General features: G+C 39.4%; 1 protein-coding gene and 1 pseudogene across 4 annotated transcripts in view; one reads left to right on the top strand and one right to left on the bottom strand.

The window, feature by feature from the left end:
• Window positions 1-27425, top strand: part of CEP112 (centrosomal protein 112) — a 471596-nt gene that overhangs the window by 61987 nt on the left and 382184 nt on the right. For all 4 annotated transcript variants that reach the window (XM_066235884.1, XM_066235886.1, XM_066235887.1 and 1 more), the window contains exons 7-8: window positions 2001-2048; window positions 2307-2384. In XM_066235884.1, coding sequence (XP_066091981.1) covers window positions 2001-2048; window positions 2307-2384 — 126 coding nt within the window. The remainder of the gene's footprint in view (window positions 1-2000; window positions 2049-2306; window positions 2385-27425) is intronic.
• LOC136308381 (phosphoglycerate kinase 1 pseudogene) lies at window positions 17344-18083 on the bottom strand (annotated as a pseudogene).

A 27425-nucleotide genomic window follows, 5' to 3' on the forward strand; every position in this document is an offset into this window, starting at 1 on the left:
ATGTATAAATTGTGTTTACTATGTCAAGAGATTAGAATTCCATGTTAATGATTTTAATTATCACTTATTTTTCAATGAAATAGTTGGGATAATAATCAGGGTTTATAATTTATCATACAATATAGTCAATAAATATTTTATTGAAAGCCTACTCTGTGCTAGCTATTGTGCTGGGTCCCAAGAATACAAAATTGAGGAGTCATCATCCTTGCATTCATTACACTTAAAGATAGATGTGGAAATATATTGATAAACACTTAAGATACAATATGAACTATGAGACACGCACAGGATACTTTCATAGCTGATAAGAGCATGCGATCAGGTTTCATTTGCCCTTTCCTTTCCTTTCCTTTCCTTTCCTTTCCTTTCCCTTCCCTTCCCTTCCCTTCCCTTCCCCTTCCCCTTCCCCTTCCCCTTCCCCTTTCCCTTTCCCTTTCCCTTTCCCTTTCCCTTTCCCTTTCCCTTCCCGTTCCCTTCCCGTTCCCGTTCCCTTTTCCTTTCCCTTCCCTTCCCCTTTCCCTTTCCCTTCCCTTCCCTTTCCCTTCCCTTTCCTTCCCTTTCCCTTTCCCTTCCCTTCTCTTCCCCTTCCCTTCCCGTTACCTTTCCCTTCCCTTTCCCTCCCTTCCCTTTCCCTTTCCCTTTCCCTTTTCCTTTCCCTTTCCCTTTCCCTTTCCCTTTCCCTTTCCCTTTCCCTTTCCCTTTCCCTTTCCCTTTCCCTTTCCCTTTCCCTTTCCCTTTCCCTTTCCCTTTCCCTTCCCTTCCCTTCCCTTCCCTTCCCTTCCCTTCCCTTTTCCTTTCCCTTCCCTTCCCTTCCCTTCCCTTCCCTTCCCTTCCCTTCCCTTTCCCTTCCCCTTCCCCTTCCCCTTCCCCTTCCCCTTCTCCTTCCCCTTTCCCTTCCCTTTCCCTTTCCCTTTCCCTTCCCCTTCCCTTTCCCATTCCCTTTCCCTTCCCTTTCCCTTTCCCTTTCCCTTTCATTTCCCCTTTCCTTTCCCCTTACCTTTCCTTTCCTTTCCTCCCTCCCTTTCTCCATCCCTCCATCTCTCTTTTTTCCTCCCTCCCTCCCTCCCTCCCTCCCTCCCTTCCTTCCCCTCCTCCCTTCCTTCCCCTCCTCCCTTCCTCCCCTTCTTCCCTCCTTCCCTCCTTTCATTTTTGAGTACTCCCTATCTGCCCAGTTCCTGTGCTGGATGCTAGGGGTAGATGGGTTACCAGACAGTTATAGTTTCTTTTAGAGTCCACACTCTTTTGCTGAAGATAGATGTTATATCATAAAAGGGAACAGGCCCCAGGGTACTACCAGAGTAGAAGGAACTTAACTACATTTCCTGGGGGAGATGACTCCTGAACTGTGAGTTTTTTATAAGTTAACCACACAAAGAATTGGGAGATGATTTCACAGGTTGCAGATATCCATATATGAGAGATTGTAGTGTTTAATTGGTAAAACAAATTGTTTGGTGTCTTTGGAATATGGTGTATGTTGGAGGATAGATGAGCCTGAAAAGTAGATATGGGAGGAGTCACAAAGGAATTTTATATTCTAGTTGCTATCATGGAGATACATTTAAGGATTCATGCAACAAATCAGCCTGGGAAGATAGTGATTAAATTGAGATTTAAGTTGAATAGGTATGTGCTTGTAGGAGTGAGAGGGTAGACAAAGTAATACATAGAGTCAGAGATTCATAAGAAGATCTGTCATATTCTGGTAATAGAAGTCATCCAGGATTCTGGAAGTCTACACATAAGGTGAGGAGTGATGGAGATGAGGCTGGAGATAGGCTGTGAGAGGATAATGAAATGCATTTGTGCATGCAAAGGTTATGCTTCAGATTTCATTTGTTAGTGGGCAACTGAAAATATATTATGCAGTAGCCATTCTAAAAACACTAAAATTAAGACATATAAAAATATTTTCATAAAGCAGTTTAATTCTGTTTTATCAATTAGTGATTAAAACTAAAAATTAATAAGTCTTTATTTTATGTTTAAATTTTCAGATAGAGAATCCTCGATACCTGAGACAGAAGCCTATCCCAGTTTCTCTGGTGGGTGAGAATTCCATGGACTTTTTCTATGGACAGATAGTTTTGAATAAAATTTTCATTAGGTCATTTACAGAAAATAATAAAGCTCACATTATGAGCATGATTGCCTTATTAATCCTAGAAATAAGAAAAATCCTATTTTTTTCTCCAATGTTAGCATTGTTTTGGCATGAAACTTAAGCAATTTAGAAGTTTACTTTGGGGTTAAGGATAAACCAGGCCTAAAGAAGTATTGAATAATCCTTCCTCATTCAACAGATGACTCCCAGATTCAGCCTGAGAAAGTCCAGCAGTCTCCATGAGGATTACTTACTCTCCCGAATGCATGAGAAAGAGGTAAGATGAGATAGTTTTGACATGTCTAATTATTAACATTATTTTTATGAGTTTTCAAGTCCGAGTTAAAATAATAATGTATGGTGGGAGGAGATTATTTTTGGTACAAATATAAATTGATAATGAGGGTATAACTCTGGCTGGTTGGCTCAGCGGTAGAGTCTTGCCCCGGCATGTGGAAGTCTGGGCTTGATTCTCGGTCAGGGCACACAGGGGAAGCGCCCATCTGCTTCTCCATCCTTTCCTCTCTCATCTTTCTCTGTCTTTCTCTTCCCCTCCTGCAGCTATGGCTCAATTGGAATGAATTGGCCTGGGCGCTGAGGATGGCTCCATGGCCTCTGCCTCAGGCATGAAGAAGAGCTCAGTTGCTAAGCAACAGCAGTGCCCTAGATGGGCAGAGCATCACACCCTAGTGGGCTTGCCAGGTGAATCCCGGTTGGGGCACATGCAGGAGTCTGTCTCTCTGCCTCTCCTCCTCCCACTGAATAAAAAAAAAAAATAATAATACAGGATAGGCTATTTGTCTTTCTAGTTGTTTTTTTTTCTGAAGCTGGAAACGGGGAGAGACAGTCAGACAGACTCCCGCATGTGCCCGACCGGGATCCATCCAGCACGCCCACCAGGGGCGATGCTCTGCCCACCAGGGGGCGATGCTCTGCCCCTCCGGGGTGTCCCTCTGCCGCGACCAGAGCCACTCTAGTGCCTGGGGCAGAGGCCAAGGAGCCATCCCCAGCGCCCGGGCCATCTTTGCTCCAATGGAGCCTTGGCTGTGGGAGAGGAAGAGAGAGACAGAGAGGAAGGAGGGGAGGGGGGTGGAGAAACAAATGGGCGCTTCTCCTATGTGCCCTGGCCGGGAATCGCACGCCAGGCCGATGCTCTACCGCTGAGCCAACCGGCCAGGGCCATCTTTCTAGTTTTCTAGTTTTTAATGCCCATATTTCAGTTTGTGTGTCCTAGTACCCTGCCTACTATCCAGAGTGTTCAGAAGGACTCTTTCCTGACTATCATCTCTGATTATCAGGGGCGTAGGAGAAATGGCAGCTTATAGAAGCAGTGTCTCTGACCTCAGTGAATTCTTCCACTGTCTCCATGTGGCAAATTACTTGGATATTTCTATTTTCACTCTTTATACTATTTTTACTATTTAAATAAATTTATGTCCTAGCAGGGTAGCTCAGTTGGTTAGAGTGCTCTCCTGATACACCAAGATTGTGGGTTCAATCCCGGTCAGGGCATCTACAAGAATCAGCCAATGAATGCATAAATAAGTGGAACAGCATAATGGATGTTTCTCTCTTTCTTCCTTCCTTTCTCTCTAATATCAATAAATAAAAATAAAAAAACTTATAAATTGATTTGCTAAATTAAGGTGTGTTATAGCTGACATATGACATAATAACTTCTTTTTCTTTGATTATTGAAGAGGTGATATTGTTTATTGGTTAAAAGCATAAATTAAAAAAAAAGCATAAATTTTGGGATGAAGAATACTTGATTTTAAATCCTGCTGATCAGCTCTGTGAAAATGGGAAGATAGTTATCGTCTCTGAGCCACAGTTTTCTAATATACTTTGGAGATACCTGCTTTACAGGACTAATATGAAAGTTTTATACTCTTTAAGTACCCATATGCTTCATGTATAGTAGTCATTAAACAGAAGTTAATTTGCTTTATTATTTTATTTCTTTACATTTTTATTCTGGGAAATTTAAAAATCATCATTATTATTTTTATTTTTGCTTATGACACCAGTGAAATAGTTTGATCATCTGTGTGTATGATAGAACACTATTAGATTAGTAACCTGAAAAACTGTATCCTTAACCTGCCTTCACCTTTCTTGAGTCATATGACCCAAGGAAGTTAAGAATATTAGTTTAGTTTTTGTTTAAAGAGACCGTACTTATTAATGTTACAGGGTTGTCACCAAAATCAAAGAGAATAATGACTATGTATGTAACTTGTAAATTGTAATGCTCTATTTAAATGTGCAAATATGAAAAGTGTTATTGGAGTTAGATTTAATGTTTCTAATTTAAATAATTTAATCTTTCATTTTAATGAGGATGCTTCTAAGAATTTCTAAAATTTAACTTCAATTTGGTTATTTTCAACATGATAAAGTTTTCTTACTGTCCTGTTCATACAATATCACAAAGGCATTAATTTTTTTCTTAGAAATTTCAAACAATATGAGCATATAAGTTTATTTTTGTTGATAATGGAGGAAGAAGGGCTATTTAAGAAAGAATTCCATCTGGTAAAATTATTGCTACTGATCTCAGTAGTTGTCGGTTGTTTTATAGCTCCAATTTAAGGCATACAGAACTTATTTTTTTAGTACAATCCTAGTGTCTTAAAAAAATTGAAATAAAAAAATTATATTAAAAAAACCTTTTTGAGGGTAACACTTTTTATATTCAGATACCATCTCCTTTTGAGCTCTTGTGAATTTCTTTTCAAAAATTGTCAATTGTTTTGTAAGTTATTCTAAGTCATTTCCAACTTTTTATTTTTTATTACTTTTACTTTATACTATTTTTTACTGTTGAGGCTGCTTACCATAGAATAATTAAAATAATTGAAAGGAAGTGGTGGCTTTTTGAAATTCCTTGGTCTTTCATGAAATAGTATCTTTATGATGACATTTTGGGTCAGGGGTAAACATACCAGTGCTACCCACATATGTGTTGAAAGAAAAAATATTTACAGCTATCAGGTATTGCATCAGAGACTCATTTTTAAATGTGCGTGGTTTTATTTTTTCCACACCCTTATGTTTTTGTTTTTCTTTTTGGCATACTGTAAAAATATTTTGGCATCATTGAGAAGTTTGCATGTAAACATCAAATTACTCCATATCTTAAAATATATTCAGTGTACATATTGGCTAAAATAACCCTTGTGCAATTACAGAGGCATTTCTGACTTTTTTTTGAAAAATGTGTGTTCTTCATCCTAATATATTTGAAAGTAATGCTTCATTGCCCCATGTGTGAACTATCTTAGCTTCTTATTCTTTTAAAATAGTATTGTGATTTTAAAATAGATTATTTGGATTTCTCTTGAAGAAATTTTGAAAATTATAGACATATGTAAAGAAGAAAATAAAATCATGTATGAGTAGTGATGGTAATCGAATTTAGTCCATTCTTAATATTATAAGATAAAAATAAAAAAAAAATTTGGAGTTTTAAATGTTTAAGTTATAGAATTCAATAAATGTGGATAATATTGAGTAATGTAAATTTTATACAGATTATAGAGTTTATCTGTGTCATGAATCAGTTGGTAAAGTATTGTATACTGTTAAAATTTTAGAGTCCTAAAATACTTACCCTTTAGACATTAAACTTTACAAAACATAACTTCCCTTTGAGATTTATAATTGTGTAGAAAATACATAGATGTTAAATGAGTAATATTTGCAATATTATTTTATTAGAGTTAAACAACTATAGTAGTTTTATTTTGGTGGCTAAAAATATACCTATGAAGTATTTTAAGATGTTCTCTAATTTTCAGTTTATTTTGGGCCTTGTGAGGGAAGGTATGTTCAGTGACAGGGATCCTTCATTTTAACTCGAACCTGTTATTCACCAATGAACTTGGACTTGTTTGTCTTTGTAACTGCTGACACATTTCCTGTGGTAACCACATCACAGAATTGTGTGACAGTGAGCATCATCAACAGTGTTTTTTCTTTTCTTATTAGTAACTTTAAAAAGATTTCTGACATAGATAAAGACATTTGGAAAACTGTTGTCACTGAAAATGAAAGAAGAGACAACACAACAAGCGGAGAGCAATTTTCAGAGCAATTTTCAGTTTTTAGAGAGCAGATGACAGAAATTGTGAAATAAAATAGAAAATTTCCTTTGAACCTCACCTTCACCCACATTGAATGTTCCCACCTATTGCTTAAAAAGGGATGTTGTTTGATACGTAAAGACACATGCAGCCCCATGTTTATTGCAGCATTGTTCACAGTGGCCAGGACATGGAAACAACCAAAAAGCCCATCAATAGATGACTGGATAAAGAAGATGTGGCACATATACACTATGGAATACTACTCAGCCATAAGAAATGATGACATCGGAACATTTACAGCAAAATGGTGGGATCTTGATAACATGATACGAAGCGAAATAAGTAAATCAGAAAAAAACAGGAACTGTATTATTCCATACGTAGGTGGGACATAATAGTGAAACTAAGAGACATTGATAAGAGTGTGGTGGTTACGGGGGGGAGAGGGGAATGGGGGAGGGAAAGGGGGAGGGGGAGGGGCACAGAGAGAACAAGATAGAGGGTGACGGAGGACAATCTGACTTTGGGTGGTGGGTATGCAACATAATTGAACGACAAGATAACCTGGACTTGTTATCTTTGAATATATGTATCCTGATTTATTGATGTCACCCCATTAAAAAAATAAAATTATATAAAAAAAAAAGGGATGTTGTTTCTTTCTTATATGTAACTAGAAAGCCCGGCAGTCATATGAAATGACTACTGTTCTAGATATTATAAATTGTAATTAAAATGATTTGTGCAAAGGTGTCTGCTAATTCAAACTGAATTACCCAGGGCAGGCGGCGAGGACACCCCTTTGCTTAGTGCCCCACGGGGTTTCCCCCTTCTACTTGCTTAATTGCTTAAAGTAGAGTGCAATGAAGGAAACCACTGGCGGTACATTTCTTAAGAGCCACCGCTAGCTCAATAAATAAAGGTGATTTAAATAATAAAATGTTAATTCACATGTCAAAGATCTCTTTGTACACAACATTTCTTGTGTAGATCTTTTTTTTTTTTAATAAATTTTTATTAATGGTAATGGGATGACATTAATAAATCAGGGTACATATATTCAAAGAAAACATGTCTAGGTTATTTTGTCATCAAATTATGTTGCAAACCCCTCGCCCAAAATCAGATTGTCCTCCGCCACCCTCTATCTAGTTCTCTGTGCCCCTCCCCCTCCCCCTAACTCTCTCCCTCCCTCCCTCCCATGTCCTCCCTCCCCCCCCACCCTTGGTAACCACCACACTCTTGTCCATGTCTCTTAGTCTCATTTTTATGTTCCACCAATGTATGGAATCATGTAGTTCTTGTTTTTTTCTGATTTACTTATTTCACTCCTTATAATGTTATCAAGATCCCACCATTTTGCTGTAAATGATCCGATGTCATCATTTCTTATGGCTGAGTAGTATTCCATAGTGTATATGTGCCACATCTTCTTTATCCAGTCTTCTATTGAAGGGCTTTTTGGTTGTTTCCATGTCTTGGCCACTGTGAACAGTGCTGCAATGAACATGGGGCTACATGTGTCTTCACGTATCAATGTTTCTGAGGTTTTGGGGTATATACCCAGTAGAGGGATTGCTGGGTCATAAGGTAGTTCTATTTGCAGTTTTTTGAGGAACCACCATACTTTCCTCCATAATGGTTGTACTACTTTACAGTCCCACCAACAGTGAATGAGGGTTCCTTTTTCTCCACAGCCTCTCCAACATTTGCTATTTCCCGTCTTGTTGATAATAGCTAATCTAACAGGAGTGAGGTGGTATCTCATTGTAGTTTTGATTTGCATTTCTCTAATAACTAATGAAGCTGAGCATCTTTTCATATATCTGTTGGCCATTTGTATCTCTTCCTGGGAGAAGTGTCTGTTCATGTCCTCTTCCCATTTTTTTATTGGATTGTTTGTTTGTTTGTTGTTGAGTTTTATGAGTTCTTTGTAAATTTTGGATATAAGGCCCTTATCTGAGCTGTCGTTTGAAAATATCAGTTCCCATATAGTTGGCTGTCTGTTTATTTTGATATCAGTTTCTCTTGCTGAGCAAAAACTTTTAATTCTGATGTAGTCCCATTCATTTATCTTTGCCTTCACTTCTCTTGCCATTGGAGTCAAGTTCATAAAATGTTCTTTAAAACCCAGGTCCATGATTTTAGTACCTCTGTCTTCTTCTATGTACTTTATTGTTTCAGGTCTTATATTTAGGTCTTTGATCCATTTTGAATTAATTTTAGTACACGGGGACAGGCTGTAGTCGAGTTTCATTCTTTTGCATGTGGCTTTCCAGTTTTCCCAGCACTATTTGTTGAAGAGACTTTCTTTTCTCCATTGTGTGTTGTTGGCCCCTTTATCAAAGATTATTTGACCATATATATGTGGTTTTATTTCTGGGCTTTCTATTCTGTTCCATTGGTCTGAGTGTCTATTTTTTTGCCAATACCATGCTGTTTTGATTATCGTGGCCCTATAATATAGTTTAAAGTCAGGTATTGTAATGCCCCCAGCTTCATTCTTTTTCCTTAGGATTGTTTTGGCTATTCGGGGTTTTTTATAGTTCCATATAAATCTGATGATTTTTTGTTCCATTTCTTTAAAAAATCTCATAGGGATTTTGATGGGAATTGCATTAAATTTGTATATTGCTTTGGGTAATATGGCCATTTTGATTATATTTATTCTTCCTATCCAAGAACAAGGAATATTTTTCCATCTCATTGTATCTTTTTCGATTTCCCTTAACAATGCTTTGTAATTTTCATTATATAGGTCCTTTACGTTCTTTGTTATGTTTATTCCTAGGTATTTTATTTATTTTTGTTGCAATCGTGAAGGGGATTATTTTTTTGAGTTCGTTTTCTAATATTTCATTGTTGGCATATAGAAAGGCTATGGACTTTTGTATGTTAATTTTGTATCCTGCGACCTTACTGTATTGGTTTATTGTTTCTAATAATCTTTTTGTGGAGTCCTTCGGGTTTTCGATGTATAGGATCATATCATCAGCAAAAAGTGATAGCTTTACTTCTTCTTTTTCGATATGGATGCCTTTTATTTCTTTGTCTTGTCTGATTGCTCTGGCCAGAACTTCTAGCACCACGTTGAATAAGAGTGGAGAGAGTGGACAACCCTGTCTTGTTCCTGATTTAAGGTAGAAAGTCCTCAGTTTTATGCCGTTTAATAGGATGTTGGCTGATGGTTTATCATATATGGCCTTTATCATATTGAGATATTTTCCTTCTATGCCCATTTTGTTGAGAGTCTTAAACATAAAATTGTGTTGTATTTTATCAAATGCCTTTTCTGCATCTATTGATAAGATCATGTGGTTTTTGTTCTTTGTTTTGTTGATATGGTGTATTACGTTAACCGTTTTGCGTATGTTGAACCATCCTTGAGATTCTGGGATGAATCCCACTTGATCATGATGTATTATTTTTTTAATATGTTGTTGTATTCGGTTTGCCAGTATTTTGTTTAGTATTTTAGCATCTGTATTCATTAGAGATATTGGTCTGTAGTTTTCTTTCTTTGTGCCATCCTTGCCAGATTTTGGTATGAGGGTTATGTTGGCCTCATAAAATGTGTTTGGAAGTATTGCTTCTTCTTCAATTTTTTGGAAGACTTTGAGTAGAATAGGAACCAAGTCTTCTTTGAATGTTTGATAGAATTCACTAGTATAACCGTCTGGGCCTGGACTTTTATTTTTGGGGAGATTTTTAATAGTTTTTTCTATTTCCTCCCTGCTGATTGGTCTGTTTAGGCTTTCTGCTTCTTCATGACTCAGTCTAGGAAGGTTGTATTGTTCTAGGAATTTATCCATTTCTTCTAGATTGTTGTATTTGGTGGCATATAATTTTTCATAGTATTCTACAATAATTCTTTGTATATCTATGATGTCTGTGGTGATCTCTCCTCTTTCATTTTGGATTTTATTTATTTGAGTCCTGTGTCTTTTTTCCTTGGTGAGTCTTGCCAAGGGTTTGTCAATTTTGTTGATCTTTTCAAAGAACCAGCTCCGTGTTTTATTGATTTTTTCTATAGTTTTTCTGTTCTCTATTTCATTTATTTCTGCTCTGATTTTTATTATCTCCTTTCTTCGGCTGGTTTTGGGTTGTCTTTGTTCTTCTTTTTCTAGTTCCTTAAGGTGTGAAGTTAGTGGTTTACTTCGGCTCTCTCTTGTTTGTTCATATAGGCCTGAAGTGATATGAACTTTCCTCTTATTACTGCTTTTGCTGCATCCCAGAGATTCTGATATGTCGTATTTTCATTTTCATTTGTATATATCTTTTGATTTCTGCGCTTATTTCTTCTTTGACCCATTCATTTTTTAGAAGTATGTTGTTTAGTTTCCACATTTTTGTGGGTTTTTCCCCCTCTTTTTTGCAGTTGAATTCTAGTTTCAAGGCTTTATGATCAGAAAATATGCTTGGTACAATTTCAATTTTTCTAAATTTGCTGATATTGTCTTTGTGGCCCAACATATGGTCAATTCTTGAGAATGTTCCATGTACACTAGAGAAAAATGTATACTCTGTCGCTTTGGGATGAAGTGTCCTGTAGATGTCTATCATATCCAGGTGTTCTAGTATTTCGTTTAAGGCTACTATATCTTTATTGATTCTCTGTTTGGATGACCGATCTAGAGCCGTCAGCGGTGTATTGAGGTCTCCAAGTATGATTGTATTTTTGTTAGTTTTTGTTTTAAGGTCAATAAGTAGCTGTCTTATATATTTTGGTGCTCCTTGGTTTGGTGCATATATATTAAGGATTGTTATGTCTTCTTGATTCAGCTTCCCCTTAATCATTATGAAATGACCATTTTTGTCTCTGAGTACTTTTTCTGTCTTGTAGTCAGCATTATTAGATATGAGTATTGCTACGCCTGCTTTTTTTTGGGTGTTGTTTGCTTGGAGTTTTGTTTTCCAGCCTTTCACTTTGAATTTGTTTTTATCCTTGTTGCTTAGATGTGTTTCTTGTAGGCAGCATATAGTTGGATTTTCTTTTTTAATCCATTCTGCTACTCTGTGTCTTTTTATTGGTAAGTTTAATCCATTTACATTTAGTGTAATTATTGACACTTGTGGGTTCCCTACTGCCATTTTATAAATTGCTTTCTGTTAGTTTTGTATCTAGTTTGATTCTTCTCTTTTGTTTTTCTATCATTTGTTTTTGTTTGTTTGTGTTCCATACTTCTTTCCTCTGTTGCTACCTTTTTTAAGTCAAGTGTTTTTGTGGTGGGTTTTTTAAGGGTGGTTACCATTAAGTAATGAAAAGGGTACCTACCATATTCATTGTAGTACCCTATCTTATAAGTATTTCTGCACTTCATCATCCTTTGCTACTGTTAATCTCCATCCTCTCCCCCCTTTTTTTCCTTTGTTGTCACAGTTTAAATTTGGTTTTATTGTGTTCTTGGTGGAGCTGTTACTTGTGGTGTTGTTTTCTTTTGTTCTTTGAATCTGGTTGGAAAACCCCCCTTAGTATTTCCTGGAGTGGGGGCTTTCTGTTGATAAATTCTCTCATCTTTTCTGTATTTGTGAATGTTTTTATATCTCCTTCATACTTGAAGGATAGCTTTGATGGGTATAGTATTCTTGGCTGAAAGTTCCTCTCTTTCAGGGCTTTAAATATTGGGGTCCACTCTCTTCTAGCTTGTAGAGTTTCTGCTGAGAAATCTGATGATAATCTAATAGGCCTTCCTTTATATGTTGTACTCTTCTTTTCCCTGGCTGCCTTGAGAATTTTTTCTTTGTCATTGGTTTGTGTCATCTTTATTATGATGTGCCTTGGAGTGGGTTTGTTGGGGTTAAGAAAACTTGGTGTTCTGTTTGCTTCTTGAATTTGAGGCTTTAGTTCCTTCCACAGGCTTGGGAAGTTCTCGTCTATTATTTGTTTGAGTATATTCTCCATTCCATTTTCTTTCTCTTCTCCCTCTGATATACCTATTATTCTTATGTTATTCTTTCTGATGGAGTCAGACAATTCCTGTAGGGCTTTCTCGTTTTTTATTATTTTTGAGTCTCTTTCTTCTTCTCTCTGTTGTGCCTCAAGTTGTTTGTCTTCTATTTCACTAATCCTATCTTCAATCTGGGCTGTTCTGTTAGCTAAGCTTGTTACCTCGTTTTTCAGCTCGTGAATTGAGTTTTTCATTTCTGTTTGATTTGTTTTTATAGTTTCAATTTCCTTGGTAATATATTCTTTGTGTTCATTGAGTTATTTTCTGATCTCCCTATATTGCCTTTCTGTGTTTTCTTGTATATCTTTGAGTATTTTTAAGATTTCTATTTTAAATTCTCTGTCATTTAGCTCCAAGGCTTCCAATATGTTAAGTCTTTTCTCCATAGATTTTTCCACATCTATTTGTGTTACCTCTCTTTCTTTTGTATCCATAATATTCGATTTCCTCTTTCTTATCGGCATCTGAGGATGGTCTTATTGATAGCTCTAATTAGAATTAATAAAGAGTAAAAAGTAAAAAAAAAAAAAAAAAAAAAAAAGGTAAAACACCCCACAAAAAAAAACAGTAATAATTTATTATTTCCCCCTTTTTTTCTCTCTTCTCTTTCCCTCCTCTCCCCTCCTCAGGGAAATATCGTGCCTATAATGGAGGGCCTGATTTGGGGTGAAGAGTTCAAGGGGCAAAAAAAAGGGAGTAGGGACCTACTAAATGCAAAAAAAAAAAAAAAAAGGAAGAAAATCTTAGACAAGCATAAGATGATTTGCTTGTAAGTGATGGTCAACTAAGAGATATAATGAGAGGGATAAGAGGGAACCAGAAAAAAGGACCAAAAAAGAATAATAAAGAAGAAAAAATAAAAATAATAAGTAAAAATCTGTTGTATTAAGTGGAGCGAAGACTAAATACAATGGAGACCTTGGGTTGGGAGGACCCAAAATGCCACAAAAATAAACAAACAAGAAAAAAAATAAAAACAAAAGCAAAAAAGAGAAATAAAGCCAAAAAAAAGCCTTGAGTCCCAAATTAACTAATTTGTTCGTGATTGAGGATTATATGGGAGGAAAGTAAAATGAGAAAAGAAAAAACAAATAGAAAGGAAAAAATAAGAAAAAGAGAAAAACGAAGAAAGAAATAAAATAGGAAGAGAAAAAAACAAAATAAAGCAAGACAAAAAAAAAAAACAAAAGAGGAGAGAGTGAGAGTTAAGTGTTTTGGAGTATAACCTTAAAGGAGGGTGAGGATGAAGAAGAAAAATAAAATGCAACACTCATGGGTAGTGTAGTTCAAGAAAGGGGAAGCATAAGATGGGCAGAGAATAGAAGGACCGAGGTGGAGGAAATAAAGGCAAAAAGATAAAGAAACAAACAACAACAACAACAAAAAAAAATTAGTGGATCAAGTTGTAAAGTCTGTGGGTTTTTCTTGATTTTGAGAGGTTAACTTCTTCCTTTTTCTTTTCTCTTTCTCTTCCTGGTCGGTGACTCTGTACCCCAGGCTCTGCCCCTGTGTCACTCTTAGGTAGGGATTTGCAGTTGATGGGATTCTATGGCAATGTCATATAATTGGCTTTAGTCTTGCTGGAAGTAAAGGCTTGTTGGCGTTTGCAGGGTCCAACGATGAGAGAGTTTGCTTTCCTGGATTCTCTCTCCTAGTCCCCCCTTTCTGAATTAGCAGCCTGGTGATCCAGCTATAAGGCTGCAACTGCTTCTGCCTGGGGAGTAAGAGGCTCAAAGAGCTGGGAAATCCCCACTCTATCCCCACTCAGTGCAAGGCTTTGGGAAAGGCTCTGAGAGTCAGGGCCTCCAGTGTAATCAGGCGGGGGTGGGAGTCAATTGTTGTCAAGGTGACTGTTCAGCACCTATCATTTAGTTGGACCTCTCAACCCAGGCTTTCCACACTTTGTAGCCTGTTTTTGCAGGGAAGAAGAGGCACTAGTCTCTGCTTATGACTAGTGTAGTATAGACCTTATTATCTGCCAAGTCCTTCTTGTTAGCGTTTATCCCTGAATATGGAGGCTCTATCAATCAGAAGTTGCCCCCGCCCCTTTAGCGAGAGGCACTAAAAAATATCACGCCTCTTGTCTTGGATCGCTGAACTGAGAGAGATCTTATCAATTAGAACCGAGGGTGCGCAGATTTCATGGGTTAAGCTAATTTCAGTGATTGGGTCGCAGCTGTGCTTCCGAAGGTATTTTAGGCTGCCTGCGCGCGCCCCTCCCCCAACGCTTGATTGTTAGCTTGAATGGCTGGGTGAGGTGCCTCGCCCACGGAGAGAATCTCCCAAGCCTCTCCCGCTCGCCCCGCTGCTGGCGGCTGGACCGCACCAGGCGCAGGATAATGGAGCCCCTGGGTGTGCGGGCCAGCAGGGCGCCCTGGGCGTGTGGAATGCCCAAGGCACGTGCGCGAATGGGGCACTCTGGGCACCGGTGGCCGGCGACCCCCACTCGCAGTGTGCGGGCCGCTGGGAACATCAGCGGTGCTCAACCGGACCGGGCGCGCACGCGTCTGCTCGCGGCGGCTCGCGGCGGCGGTTCGCGGCGGCGGCTCGCGGGGGCTCGCGGTGGCGGCTCGCGGTTCCCAAGTATATGGGCTGACTCACCACAGGCGCACTTCCTTGCGGTTTGAAAGAACGTCCCTGTGGTAGATTCCTCCACACCCTCGTCTCTCAGATTCAAGTGATAACAGTCCTTTCGCTATCAGTTTGTGTGGAACTCCGGAATGCTCCGAGGATAAATTTTTCTGTTTCTAGTTGATAAATTTGTTGTGATTTAAGGGAGAGCTGTCGGACGCGCTGCTCACGGTGCCATTTCCGTGACGTCACTTTCTTGTGTAGATCTTTCCATCATTTTTAAGCTCGCCTTGCAGAGGACCATCAATTATTTTTAATTTTACGTTCGTTCTTTCACGAACTCTTGAACAGGCAACATAAAGTTGACCGTGTCCAAATGCAGGCTCAGGTAAAAAAATGCTAACACGCTTAAGCGTTTGGCCCTGAGACTTATTGAAGGTCATAGCAAAGGCAAGTTTTACAGGAAATTGTCTACGTCTCAATTGAAACGGCAACCCTTTTATATGCAGTAGCAAATGGGTTAATGTCTTGAAATAATTCCCCCATTTCATTAAGTAAGGTCTCAGGAACTCTTTTATTCCATTCTAAATGTGCCGAACTGGCTTCTGAGGGATCAAGTATATATAATTGAGCAAACTTTCTTTTCCCGTCAGAAGGATGCAAAGTTCCAGTTTGATGGTAAACTTGACTGTGAAGTCGAAAGCAATAAAGTCCTGGTCCAGGCAAGTCAATTGGTTTGTTTCCCATGGACGCAAAAGCAAATGAACTATTAATGGATTGAATGCTATCCATGTACTGTTTGCTATTTGGATGCTGATTAGTCAGTAATTTATTCAAGAGTGGTGGATAATTCTCAATTAGTGGAACTACAATGTTTCTGTACTTGCAACATTGAGAAAATCCTTTCTTGCCATGGTCAAATCGATTAGTTTCTAACTTGAAGTTTAAGGACTGACAGTGTTCACATTTAATATTCATGTCACCAGAGGAATGCTCAAAAATTAAAGTTTCTCCATTTGAAACTGTTTTAAACCTTTTTGTGTTTCGGTCAGCATTACTCTGTCATTTTTTTGCATTTCTCTCCTGCCTTTGTTCAAGGGACTCATTTTGTCGAGACAGGCTTTTTTGTCTTGCATCTGAGGCAAGCCTTGTTTCTCTATGCTCATCAGTCTCATTTTGCCGAGAAAGACGCATTTGCTCTGTGACTGAAGCAAGCCTTGTCTTTCTCTGCTCAGTGGTTTCTTTTTGTCGAGAAAGCCGTTTTTGTGCAGCTTTAGCTCCTTTTCTCTCCTCTTCAGTGCTGTATTTTCTAGGAGGCATTCTTAAAAGAAATCACGTTAAGACGTAGTTTTTATGTAAAACAGATGATTGCCATTGCAAACAAATGTTCACCTTCCCCCTGACCCGCTCAATTTGCGTTCAGCTGTGGCAACTTCACCCCATTGGCTAGTACAGTTACGCAAGCTACCAATAAGCTATCGGCGACAAACAGACACTTAAGCCACATAAAATAAAGATGCCAATGAGGCATTCTTTTTGATATAAATGAAAGAATTGATATTTTAAAACATTTCTTATGAATATAACATTCAGACACACAGTCTTACACAATACAATCAATAATTATGCAAAGGAATACCATGTAAACAACACTCATTGCCAGTGTCCCAGAAATTGCTGTCTGGGCCTGGCAATCATAATTCTCTTCAATCTTCCCTAGAAGTGACTACTATCCTGATTTTCTGGTCATAATTTTCCTCCTTTGTTTTTAAAATTGATTTTACCACCAATTTCTTCATCCTTAAGAATGAAAATACTTTGGCCCTGGCCAGGTGGCTCGGTGGATAGAGTGTTGTTCCGGCATACCGAGGTCGTGGGTTTGATCCCCAGTTGGGGCACATCTGAGAAGCAATCAGTGAGTGCACGACTAATAGAACAACTAAATGGAATAACAAGTTGATACCTTTCTCTCTGTCCTCTCTCTTCCTTTCTCTCTTCTCTGCCTTCCTCTCTCTTTCTCCCTCTGCCTTCATCTCTCTCTGAAATCAGTGGAAAAAATATTTTTAATTTTAGATTTTGAATTTTATATAAGTAGAACAAAACATATTCTTTTGCCTCGCTTCTAATAGTGTGTTGGTGACATTCATCCTTGATATGCCATCATTATAATAGATTCATTTGCATTGCTTTCTATTAAATGAATCTTATGTTTATTTTTGACAGTTTTTGATGAATCTATTCTAATTTTCAGACCCCCCCCCCCCCCGATTTCAATGAATACTTCTATTGTTTATTTACTAGATCACCAGCTTGGTGCCCTCCCTTTCTATACTTGGAATTTCATCTTGTTTGCATGATGGTAGAAACAATGACAACGCTAATCAACAAGCTACTCTAAGAAGAGCAGTAAACCAACAGCGTACTTTCCTTTAACAGGCAAAATATAACTATATGCGCTTTAGAATGTGCAAGGGTTTAGTCCCTGGGAAATTAAAATGGGATTCTGAAGAAGGCAGGTGAGCCCAGGTGCAGCAGAGATGCGCTGAGGCGCTGGGCCACTGTCTGCGGGTTTCGGGACTGCATCTCCTGGCCACTAGTTGAAGCTTGACAAGGGGGAAGGTTTTAGCTAATCCCAAGTGGAGGTGCAGAGAGCACTAGGGTGACTTAGGGGTGTGCCCAGGAACCAAAAGGCGGGAAAGCTGCTAAACATTGCCGAGAGCATCCACCCCGGAAGGACTTGACCTCCCTAGAGCTCATAACTGGCACCTCCCCCAGTGCTCGCAGGGCTGACTTGATCCTCCGTGTTCCATTTGGTGCAGCAAGTGGCACTGTCTCCACCACCTGTGATGGTGATACAGCCCCTAGAAGTGGCTTTTGTCACCTCGTCCATGAGGGCTTTGGTCCCTCAGGCAGATGCATTCAGATTTACAAACAGATCCAGTCCACACCACCTGCTTAGCCCTAGCGGCAGCCTCAGTGTCCTTCTCACTGCTCTCAGGACCACAGTCCACGTCTGTCCTGCCAGCAGCTGTCCCAGAGGCTGCAGTGGTTTTGCTGCATTCTCATCAAACTTGTCAGCAGGAACAAAGTCAACCAGCCAGGTCATTGTTTCACTGTTTTTCTCAGCTTTGGACATGAGGTCGTTGATGATCTTGGCTCCCTCTTCATCAAACAAAGAAGTGCCAGTCTCTGTGTTGTTGGGCACCTTGTAAGGTAAACAGCATTCTACCACCTAATCATCTCCCTGATGTTGTCTAGCATAGTATTGATCAGCTGGATCTTGTCTGCAACATGCGCTCTGCCCAGGATGGCTAGGAAAGGTCGCTCTGGGCTGTGCAAGGCCTCGGCAAGGTAGTTCCACTCCATCCCCCCCCCCCCCCCCGCGCCTGTTTTGTGGCAGACTGACTCCCGCCCCAGAGTGGTGACTCAGCCACAGCGAAGGCATTGTTGACACAGACATCCTGTAGTCTGGATGGTGAAGCTTAGCTGGCTCAGCTTGAGTCTTGTTCCCAGCAGCACCCTTTTCCTTCCCTCTCTCTCCACATGAAAGCCAAGGGTCTCTGGCCGGTGACAGAGCCCGCAGCTGGGCCAGCACGAGCTTTCTCTACTTTGGTAGAAACCTCCTAGTCCCCAAGATTCTTTCATGAGAACTGTGAAGTCAGATGATTTCTGTAGTAATATTTAAATGTTGTTTATTTTCTTTACTGGATTAGTATTTGCAGTGACATTGCAAATACAGTGCTGAGTACAACTATATCTTGGCCTGAATCAAGGCAGTGGCACTAAATTGTATTGGCAGTCGTTATATTTTTCACTGCCCCATGCTCACAGGGAAAAAAATTACCAATTTTACTTAAGAATGTCCTTAATGAAGTAAGAAGTAAAAGTAATTAAGTGTTGCACCTCAAATACGGGTCTTTCTGATATCTGAGTGATGAGCTGGAGCTGTGCGTAAGGCACTTAAACTGCGTGTCAGAGGACTGTGACTGCCGCAGCAAGAACCCTTGGCGCGACTTGTTCCGTTACGAATGGCGGCAGCTGCTATCTTTGTGGATTACCATTTTTATTTGAAAGAATGACTTTTGGGCAAACTGTGGTTTTTCAGACTTCTTAAAAATGAACAAAATGTAAAACAACCGATAAGGTTTGTTGCTAATAATAAAATTTGACCTTTTAATTCAAATTAGAATTTTGGAAAACTTGTATTAGCTGCTGTGAACTTGGGAACTTCCTCATATGAGACTTTTCTGATGAGATTGGTGGTGATATTAACCAATATGGAGTTTTGATAGTGTACCGTAATATTTTCAATGTTTGGAAATCCATATAACTCATTGAACCATTTTCTAATACGTATCTAGCGCATGGTGTTATAAAATCACTCGGAGGCAAAAGATCCATTCCAAGTTGAAGATAGACCAACAGGACTTATTGTGACATAGTATGAAAAGTTTCAGATTCTGTAATGCTGGCAACTTAAAAAAATCTAGCACTTTTGGCCCTGCCGGTTGACTCAGCGGTAGAGCGTCGGCCTAGCGTGCGGAGGACCCGGGTTCGATTCCCGGCCAGGGCACACAGGAGAAGCGCCCATTTGCTTCTCCACCCCTCCGCCGCGCTTTCCTCTCTGTCTCTCTCTTCCCCTCCCGCAGCCAAGGCTCCATTGGAGCAAAGATGGCCCAGGCGCTGGGGATGGCTCTGTGGCCTCTGCCTCAGGCGCTAGAGTGGCTCTGGTCGCAACATGGCGACACCCAGGATGGGCAGAGCATCGCCCCCTGGTGGGCAGAGCGTCGCCCCTGGTGGGCGTGCTGGGTGGATCCCGGTCGGGTGCATGCGGGAGTCTGTCTGACTGTCTCTCCCTGTTTCCAGCTTCAGAAAAGTGAAAAAAAAAAAAAAATCTAGCACTTTTGAGTATTGTGTTATGCAAGAATTATTCTAAAAGGGTGCTTAAAGTACTCCTTTCCTTTACAACTACATGTTTATGTAAGGGGACATTTAATTCTAATATTACACAGACTCTTTGAGATACTAGAGAAGGGGATGCTTATTGACTCATTTTATGAGGGAGACCCTGATCCCAAAACTAAAAGGACATTGCAAGAAATAAATCCTAGTAAAAATAAAAATTTAATAACAAAGTTTATTATCCATACATTGAGAAAAAAACTTATTTAATAAATGATGCTGGTATAACCTTTTATTTTTCCTGGAGAGAATAAAACTGGGTCTTCATAGTCCAAAAACAAACTTGAATTCTGGATGTACTAAAACCTTAACCTACAAATGCCCAATCACACATTTCAAAACAACACAAAAATCTTGCAAAAAATAATCTAGGAATTGGAAGACCTTTCTAACCCTTAAGTCTTTTCAAATCCAGAAACTATAAAGAAAATTATAGAAGTATTTAACCAAGTGCAATAAAAGTTTTTTTAATGGTAAAATATGTAATAAACAAGATCAATAGAAAATATAATAAATTTAGGGATTTGGGACAGGCTGTGTATTAATGTGTACAGCATACCAGGAGGTCATACTGATTGACAGACAAAACATAGAGCAGATTGTGAAAGGGCATTTCACAGAAAAACGTATTTGTATGGCCCAAAAACCCTTGAAAAGGAGCGAAGGCACAGCAGTGTTCAGGGAAATCCAAATTAGGATAGTGATGAGATATCTACTCTTGTGGTAGAGAGGTGAATCTACCTTTAACAGAGGGCAGAATCTATTAAGTTCTATCCACCATGGACTTATTTGCATGTCTTCTGAGAATCCATCCTGCAAAAATCAAGGCCTAGAGTGTAGGATGCATATATGACTATTTTTTGTGGCTTTATTTGTAGAGTGAAAACAGTAAAAATAAAATGAATATTTATTAAGGAGAATGGTTGAACAGATTTTGTTTTCTCTCATTAAGAAATAACTGTTAATTAAAAAGACTGACTAAATCTATAGCAGGTATTTTTTGAGAGACTTCCATGAGGAGAGAGAAAAGCAAGATGCAGAAAATATTTTTTTGAAACATTCATCATTATCATCATTATCATCATCATCACCATCATCAAAACTATGTAGCACTAAGGGTGTAATGCTTTGAAGAAAATGTATGTAGCTCGTAGAACAATCCAGGGTGTGTAGGGAGTGCTCTGCTTGGTGATGTCTTTGGGGACCCAGGCTAGTGGAGGAGTTCTGCCATCTCCAGCATAGAGCCTCAGTCCCTAGGTCTGAGGTGTCAGTTCTCCAGTATCTTCTCTTTAAGTGCCATCCTTCAGAAAAAGAGAGCACTGAGAGAAAGGCATTTTATTTTAAAAAATACCCATCCAAGTTGCCTGTATCATTTCTATCCTATCATTCCCCAGACCATACCTATCACATGGTCATGCAGCCTTGTATGATACAGCCAAATGCCCTGCCCATATTGGGTGGTGGACTCTGGGCCCCAAAGAAAGAAGGGGGGATTAGATATCTGGTGACACCAACAGTGTGCCCTAAACTCCCATGCTAGTGTGTACATTCCTGCTCATGTTTGTGTGTGATTCTGTGAGCATGGCAGAAGACTGAATATATACAAGGCTGTTATTATGGAATACACCATGCAGGTGTTGATGTGGGGAGAAAAGGGGAAGAGAGGGCGAGATTTAAATAAAAAAGGGAGTGAACACCAGTGAGTGCAGAGAAGCTAAACAAAATAAGTAAAAACTCTATATAATCTAATTATGTTTGTTTCCTGTAAATTGTTTGTACATGATGCATGACAAAATTTAAAGGTTAAAAAAAAAAGATACCAACATGCACTCTGTGTGTTAAATATCACTTCTTCCCTTAATATGATGAGTTTTAGTAGTTTATAAATTATTGTTTGGGAAAATTCTGTACATCTCTAAGCCCCAGGGATAAGATAACAAGAGAGATAGATGCCTTGTTTTTTGCACTGTTTTTATAAAGAAGCACGATGAATAACAATTGGCAGTATTAAATATTACAAATTAACATTTTGAGAATAGGATACACTGGAGATATTAATCAGGAAGAATCTTAATTACTCACATATGATAATTTCCTCTGACTAGTAACTAACAGAATTCTCTAAAAAGATGTTTGTGACCATTAGGTATCTGTGGAAACAATGTGATGATTATTTTATGAATCATTTCTTCGGCAGTTTGTTGTGATGATTGTTGAGATATAGAAGGAAAGTGTGCATCATTCAGTTGTGTTGCTGATAATGCTTTGGAAATTGCTGGACAATGCAGATGGCTGACATCAGCGATGTTTTCGACCTTACAATTTAGTTGCTACATCGTTACAGTAAATAAAGACAAACAAAAATATATATTAAGCTGATATATATTTAAAAATTTTTTTTGTGTGTGTGGCAGAGACAGAGAGAGTCAGAGAGAGGGACAGATAGGGACAGACAGACAGGAAAGGAGATGAGAAACTTCAGTTCTTTGTTGCAACTCCTTAGTTGTTCATTGATTGATTTCTCATATGTGCCTTGACCGAGGGGCTACAGCAGACCGAGTGACCCCTTGCTCGAGTCAGCTACCTTGGGCTTAAGCTGGTGAGCCTTGCTCAAACCAAATGAACCTGCGCTCAAGCTGGTGACCTCGGGGTCTCGAACCTGGGTCCTCCACATCCCAGTCCGACGCTCTATCCACTGCGCCACTGCCTGGTCAGGTCAAAAAATATTTCAGTAAAATTACAAGGCTACATTTTATACTTGATCGAAAACTAAGAATTTTAGATAGTCTCTACATCTAAATAAGTCTTGCTCTTTTTGGGGGGTACATTTTGTTCCTTTTGACACAATTGAAGTAGTTGATAAATATTCAAACTTTGTAATAACATTATAAGGAGTTCCTTGATATTTTAAAATGTGTAGCCAATGCCCATATAAATGACTTTAATACAATTTTCCTTACAAACTCACTAATGGTTAATATATTTGGTTTTCTTCTAAATTCAGTATCAAATGTTAAGCATAATTTACACATGCAAAATTGTTAAATAGTAAAAGTAGCATTTTGAATAAGAAATCTGCTTTTCTCGAGGCATGTTGAATACTTGAGTGAATAGTTTGCTAAGTGTTCCTTAGAAAAACCTTAAAATTTGTGCATAGTCAGTTGAGTAAAATGACACTGGTAATTGCTCTAAAATTTAAGTAGTTATCCTGTTGGATATTTTTAACCCCAAGCAAATACTTTTATAATGAGTAAGTGAGCACGTCATCAGCTGTATTAATTTGGTAGGAATGCCCATCCTCAGAGCTGTTCTTTGAAGTGCCTACTTCAGAGAAATGGGGCCCAGTGGATTTGGTAAATAAAATTTCTTAAAGTCTTTCTAAATAGAAATTTCAGAAGTTCTCTTAAAAACAGCTTGTGGGAATGCCCTCTAGAAAGTGATGGTATCCCATTTCAGTTCCTTGCTTTAACAGTTGTCCAGAGAATGGCTTGTCACAGACGCCTGACGTTCCTGTGGCGTGGTCTCAGGTCCAGGAAAGAAGGAGGGGAGCGCAGAGCGCAGTGCCTGGAAGGCAGCACTGAGTGAGAAGGTGTTGTTTTGTGTATTGAGGAAGGAGAGGTTGCTTTTGTCTGGGGAGCTTGAGAAGGACATGGAAAAAGTGACATTTGAGCCAGGGGTTGTTGGATCATATGTGTGATTCTTAACAGGCAGAGGAGATGTGGAGCAGAAACCCAAGTGCCCATTGACCACCTGGCCAGTGTATAGGTGAAGGTCAGGAAGAGAGTGTGGCAGAGTCAGAAGTGCATGGCACTGCCAAGCCAAGGCCCAGGGAGCTACTGAAGCTTGACCAGAGAAGGACGTTTTCCTAACTGTGCTTTATTTTTTTAAATTAACTTATTTATTTTAAATTAAGTGAGAGGTGGGAGGCAGGGAAGCAGAGACAGACTCCTGCATGTGCCCTGTCCAGGGTCCACCTGGCAAGCCCCTTACAAGGCAATGGTCTGCCCATCTAGAGCCGCTGCTCAGGCAACCGAACTGTTTCAGTGCCTGAGGTGAGGCCATGGAGCCCATCCTCAGTGCCCTGGGGCCAACTTGCTTGAACCATTGGGACTATGGCTGCAGGAGGGGAGGAGAGAGGGGGGGGGGGGAGAGAGAGAGAGAGAGAGAGAGAAGAGGGAGGGGGAGGAGTGGAGAAACAGATGGTCACTTTTCCTTTGTGCCCTGACTGGGAATCGAACCCGGGACTTCCACACAACAGGCCAATGCTCTACCACTGAGCAAACTGGCCAGGGCTAAAATTTCTTTTGATTTATTTATTGATTTTAATGAGAGAGGCGGTGGGGAGAGAGGCAGGAACATTGAGCTGTTCCTGTGTGTGCCCAGACCTGGGATTGAACCAGGAACCTCTTCACCTTCGGGATGATGCTTTAACCAACTGAGCTACCCAGCCAGGGCTCCCCAGCTGTGCTGTAGAAAAGCAACTGGGCAGTAGTGTCTCAGGTGGGTGAAAGGAGGAAGGCTGGAGTGAGTAGTCACTCGGGAACAGTTCGGGTGAGGGTGAATGGCGGGGGCTGAGGCGGGGCACTGTGGCTGGGATGGAACTGGGTGAGACTTTGGATGCTGAGCATGAGGGAAGGGAGGAGTCACAGAGAAGGGCTGAACTGATACGCAGTAGGTGCTAACTGGAGCTGTTGTGGGAGGCGGTGTGAACCTAGGAAAGACAGGGGGCCTGCAAGTGGAGAACTGAGATTCATCTGCATGGGAGATTAGAGTTAAATCCAGATAAAATCACCCAAGCAAACGTTTACACGTAGTGAAGATGACTGTGGGGCTAAATCCAGGAGGTGCCACCTATAGGGAGTGGAATAAACACAGGACAATGCAAAAAGATGGAGAAACCTCCCCCAGGATGAGTGAAGGGTCAGAGCTGCACCTGTCACTGGGCCAAGGCAAGAATGAGCTGATTGGAATGCAGATGTTGGCGACTAAGAGGAGGAAGTTTGCCCTTAGATTTGGTGATCAAGGGACCTTTAGATGAAAAGTGAAAATGATGTCAGATTGTGACCTTTGAGATTGCAGTGTTCATAAAGGACGAAGACAGATTGTGATGGGAAGGGAAGAGGTAGAAAGTACAGAATACTTACTGAAATGTTTTTCACTACAAATAAAAAGGTAAAAAGAGAACAGTACTTTATGGTGAAAGTGAAATGTTTAAACAGCAAATTCTGCTTGTAACTCTTAATTGGGATTAAAAAATCTATTAAATAAATATTACTGAGGTAAAATGCAGCTTCAAACACTGTGTCAGGTCCTCATGAGTCTAAAAAAGTAGGAGTCCTTAATTAATTAAAAAACATTAGAAGAGATTTTTTAATTGATTTTAATTTATTGTGTTTACATAGATTCTGGTGTTGCCCTGAATGCCTCCCCCCTCCCCCGTATTCCCACATCTCCCTTTCCCCCTCCCCATCACACTCTCCCCCTTCTCTTCAGGTTTATCCCATCTTATCATCCCCATTCCTTCTGTCCTCTTTTCCTCTGGTCCCTTTGATCTCTCCTCTGTCTCAATTCCGTTCCTCAGTTCACATTGTTCATTAGATTCCTCAAATGAGTGAGGTCATATAATATTTCTTTTTCTGCCTGGCTTATTTCACTTAACACAATAGTTTCCAGGTCTATCCATGTTTTCACAAAAGGTAAGATTTCCTTCTTTTTCATGGCCTCATAGTATTCCATTGTGTATATGTACCATGGCTTTTTTTTTTTTATTATTTTTTTATTAAATTTAATGCAGTGACATTGATAAATCAGGGTACATATGTTGAGAGAAAATATCTCTAGATTATTTTGACATTTGATTGTGCTGTATACCCCTCCCGCAAAGTTAAATTGTCTTCTGTCACCTTCTATCTGGTTTTCTTTGTGCCCCTCCCCTCCCCTAACCCCTCTCTCCTTCTTCACCCCCTCCCCCCTCCCCCAACCTCCCGCCCCTGTTGCCATCACATTCTTGTTCATGTCTCTGAGTCTCATTTTTATGTCCCTTCTATGTATGGATTCATCTTAATTGTTTTTTTTTTCTGATTTACTTATTTCACTCCGTATAATGTTGTCAAGGTCCATCCATGTTATTGTAAATGATCCGATGTCATCATTTCTTATGGCTGAGTAGTATTCCATAATATATATGTACCAAAGCTTTTTAATCCACTCGTCCTCTGACGGACACTTGGGCTGTTTCCAGATCTTCGCTGTTGTGAACAATGCTGCCATAAACATAGGGGTGTATTTCTTCTTTTGAAACAATGCTATGATATTCTTGGGATATCTTCCTAAAAGTGGAATGGCTGGGTCAAAAGGCAGTTCGATTTTTAATTTTTTGAGGAATCTCCATACTGTTTTCCACAGTGGCTGCACCAGTCTGCATTCCCACCAGCAGTGCAGGAGGGTTCCCTTTTCTCCACATCCTCGCCAGCACTTACTCTGTGTTGTTTTATTGATGACGGGTGTGAGGTGATATCTCATTGTGGTTTTAATTTGCATTTCTCTAATGATTAGTGATGTTGAGCATTTTTTCATATGCCTGTTGGTTACCTGTATGTCCTCTTTGGAGAAGTGTCTATTCATTTTTTTTGACCATTTTTGATTGGATTGTTTGTCTTCCTGGTGTTGAGTTTTACAAGTTCTTTATAAATTTTGGTTATTAACCCCTTATCAGACGTATTGTCGAATATGTTCTCCTGTTGTGTGGTTCTCTCCGTCTTTTTATTCTGTTCATATTGTCTTTAGCTGTACAAAAGCTTTTTAGTTTGACTATATAAGACTAAAAGAGATCTTTAGGGAATAAAAGTTGAGCCTCAGTACGTTTTAGAATAATGCAATGATTTGGTGATTGATTATCTGCCTGTCTCTTCTCCTCTCCAGTGGTGTCAGTTTCTGTCTTAGGTAACCATTCCTTATCAAAACTCCAAAATTACTTAGAGAGCATCTTCTTTTACTAGTGTGAGTTCTGTTTGCATATTGAGCTGGTTAAAATAGGTGAACTGTCATATTTAAAAGCAACAGTATTTTGCTTTTAGTTATTAGCTGGACCCAGACTCCTGAGTATGAATCCAGGCTTTGTACCTTTCTGGCTGTGTGACCTTGAGCAGGTACCTTTTTGTACTTTATTTTTATTATCTGTAAAATGGAAATAGTAAAAGTACTGAACTCATTTTTGTAGGTTGTGAGGATTACTGCATAAAACAATGCATGTGAATTGCTAGGAACAGTGCTTCGCATGTAGTATATAATCTATCAGATATTAGTGGGGTTTTTTCTTCTGCAAGTTTTTCTTCCTACTCCTTGCTGCTGCTGCTACTGATCTTGCTACTTTTCAACCATAACTGCTGTTGCAGCTGCTACTGGTACTACCTACTACTACCATAGTACTTGCTACTAACTATAGTACCTCTAACTACTGCCTACTATTAACCACTTACTACTTATTAATACTACTGCTGCTGCTCCTACTATTACTAATAGTATTAATGCTGCTGCTGCTAGTAGTATTACTGCTACTCCTAATAGTATTATACCTAGTTCTACTGCTACGCTGCCCCCATGGCTTTCTTGTATTGTTTAGAGAAGCTGGCTTATATTATGATGTATCCTTATTGCAGTGGATACATATCCTTAAACAACTCTTATCTAGTTGTTTAAGAGTTTTTGCCTTTAAGTGGCTAATACCATTCTTGTCTATCTATTTGG

The sequence above is a fragment of the Saccopteryx bilineata genome, chromosome 6 (assembly GCF_036850765.1).
Source record: "Saccopteryx bilineata isolate mSacBil1 chromosome 6, mSacBil1_pri_phased_curated, whole genome shotgun sequence".
NCBI lineage: Eukaryota > Metazoa > Chordata > Mammalia > Chiroptera > Emballonuridae > Saccopteryx > Saccopteryx bilineata.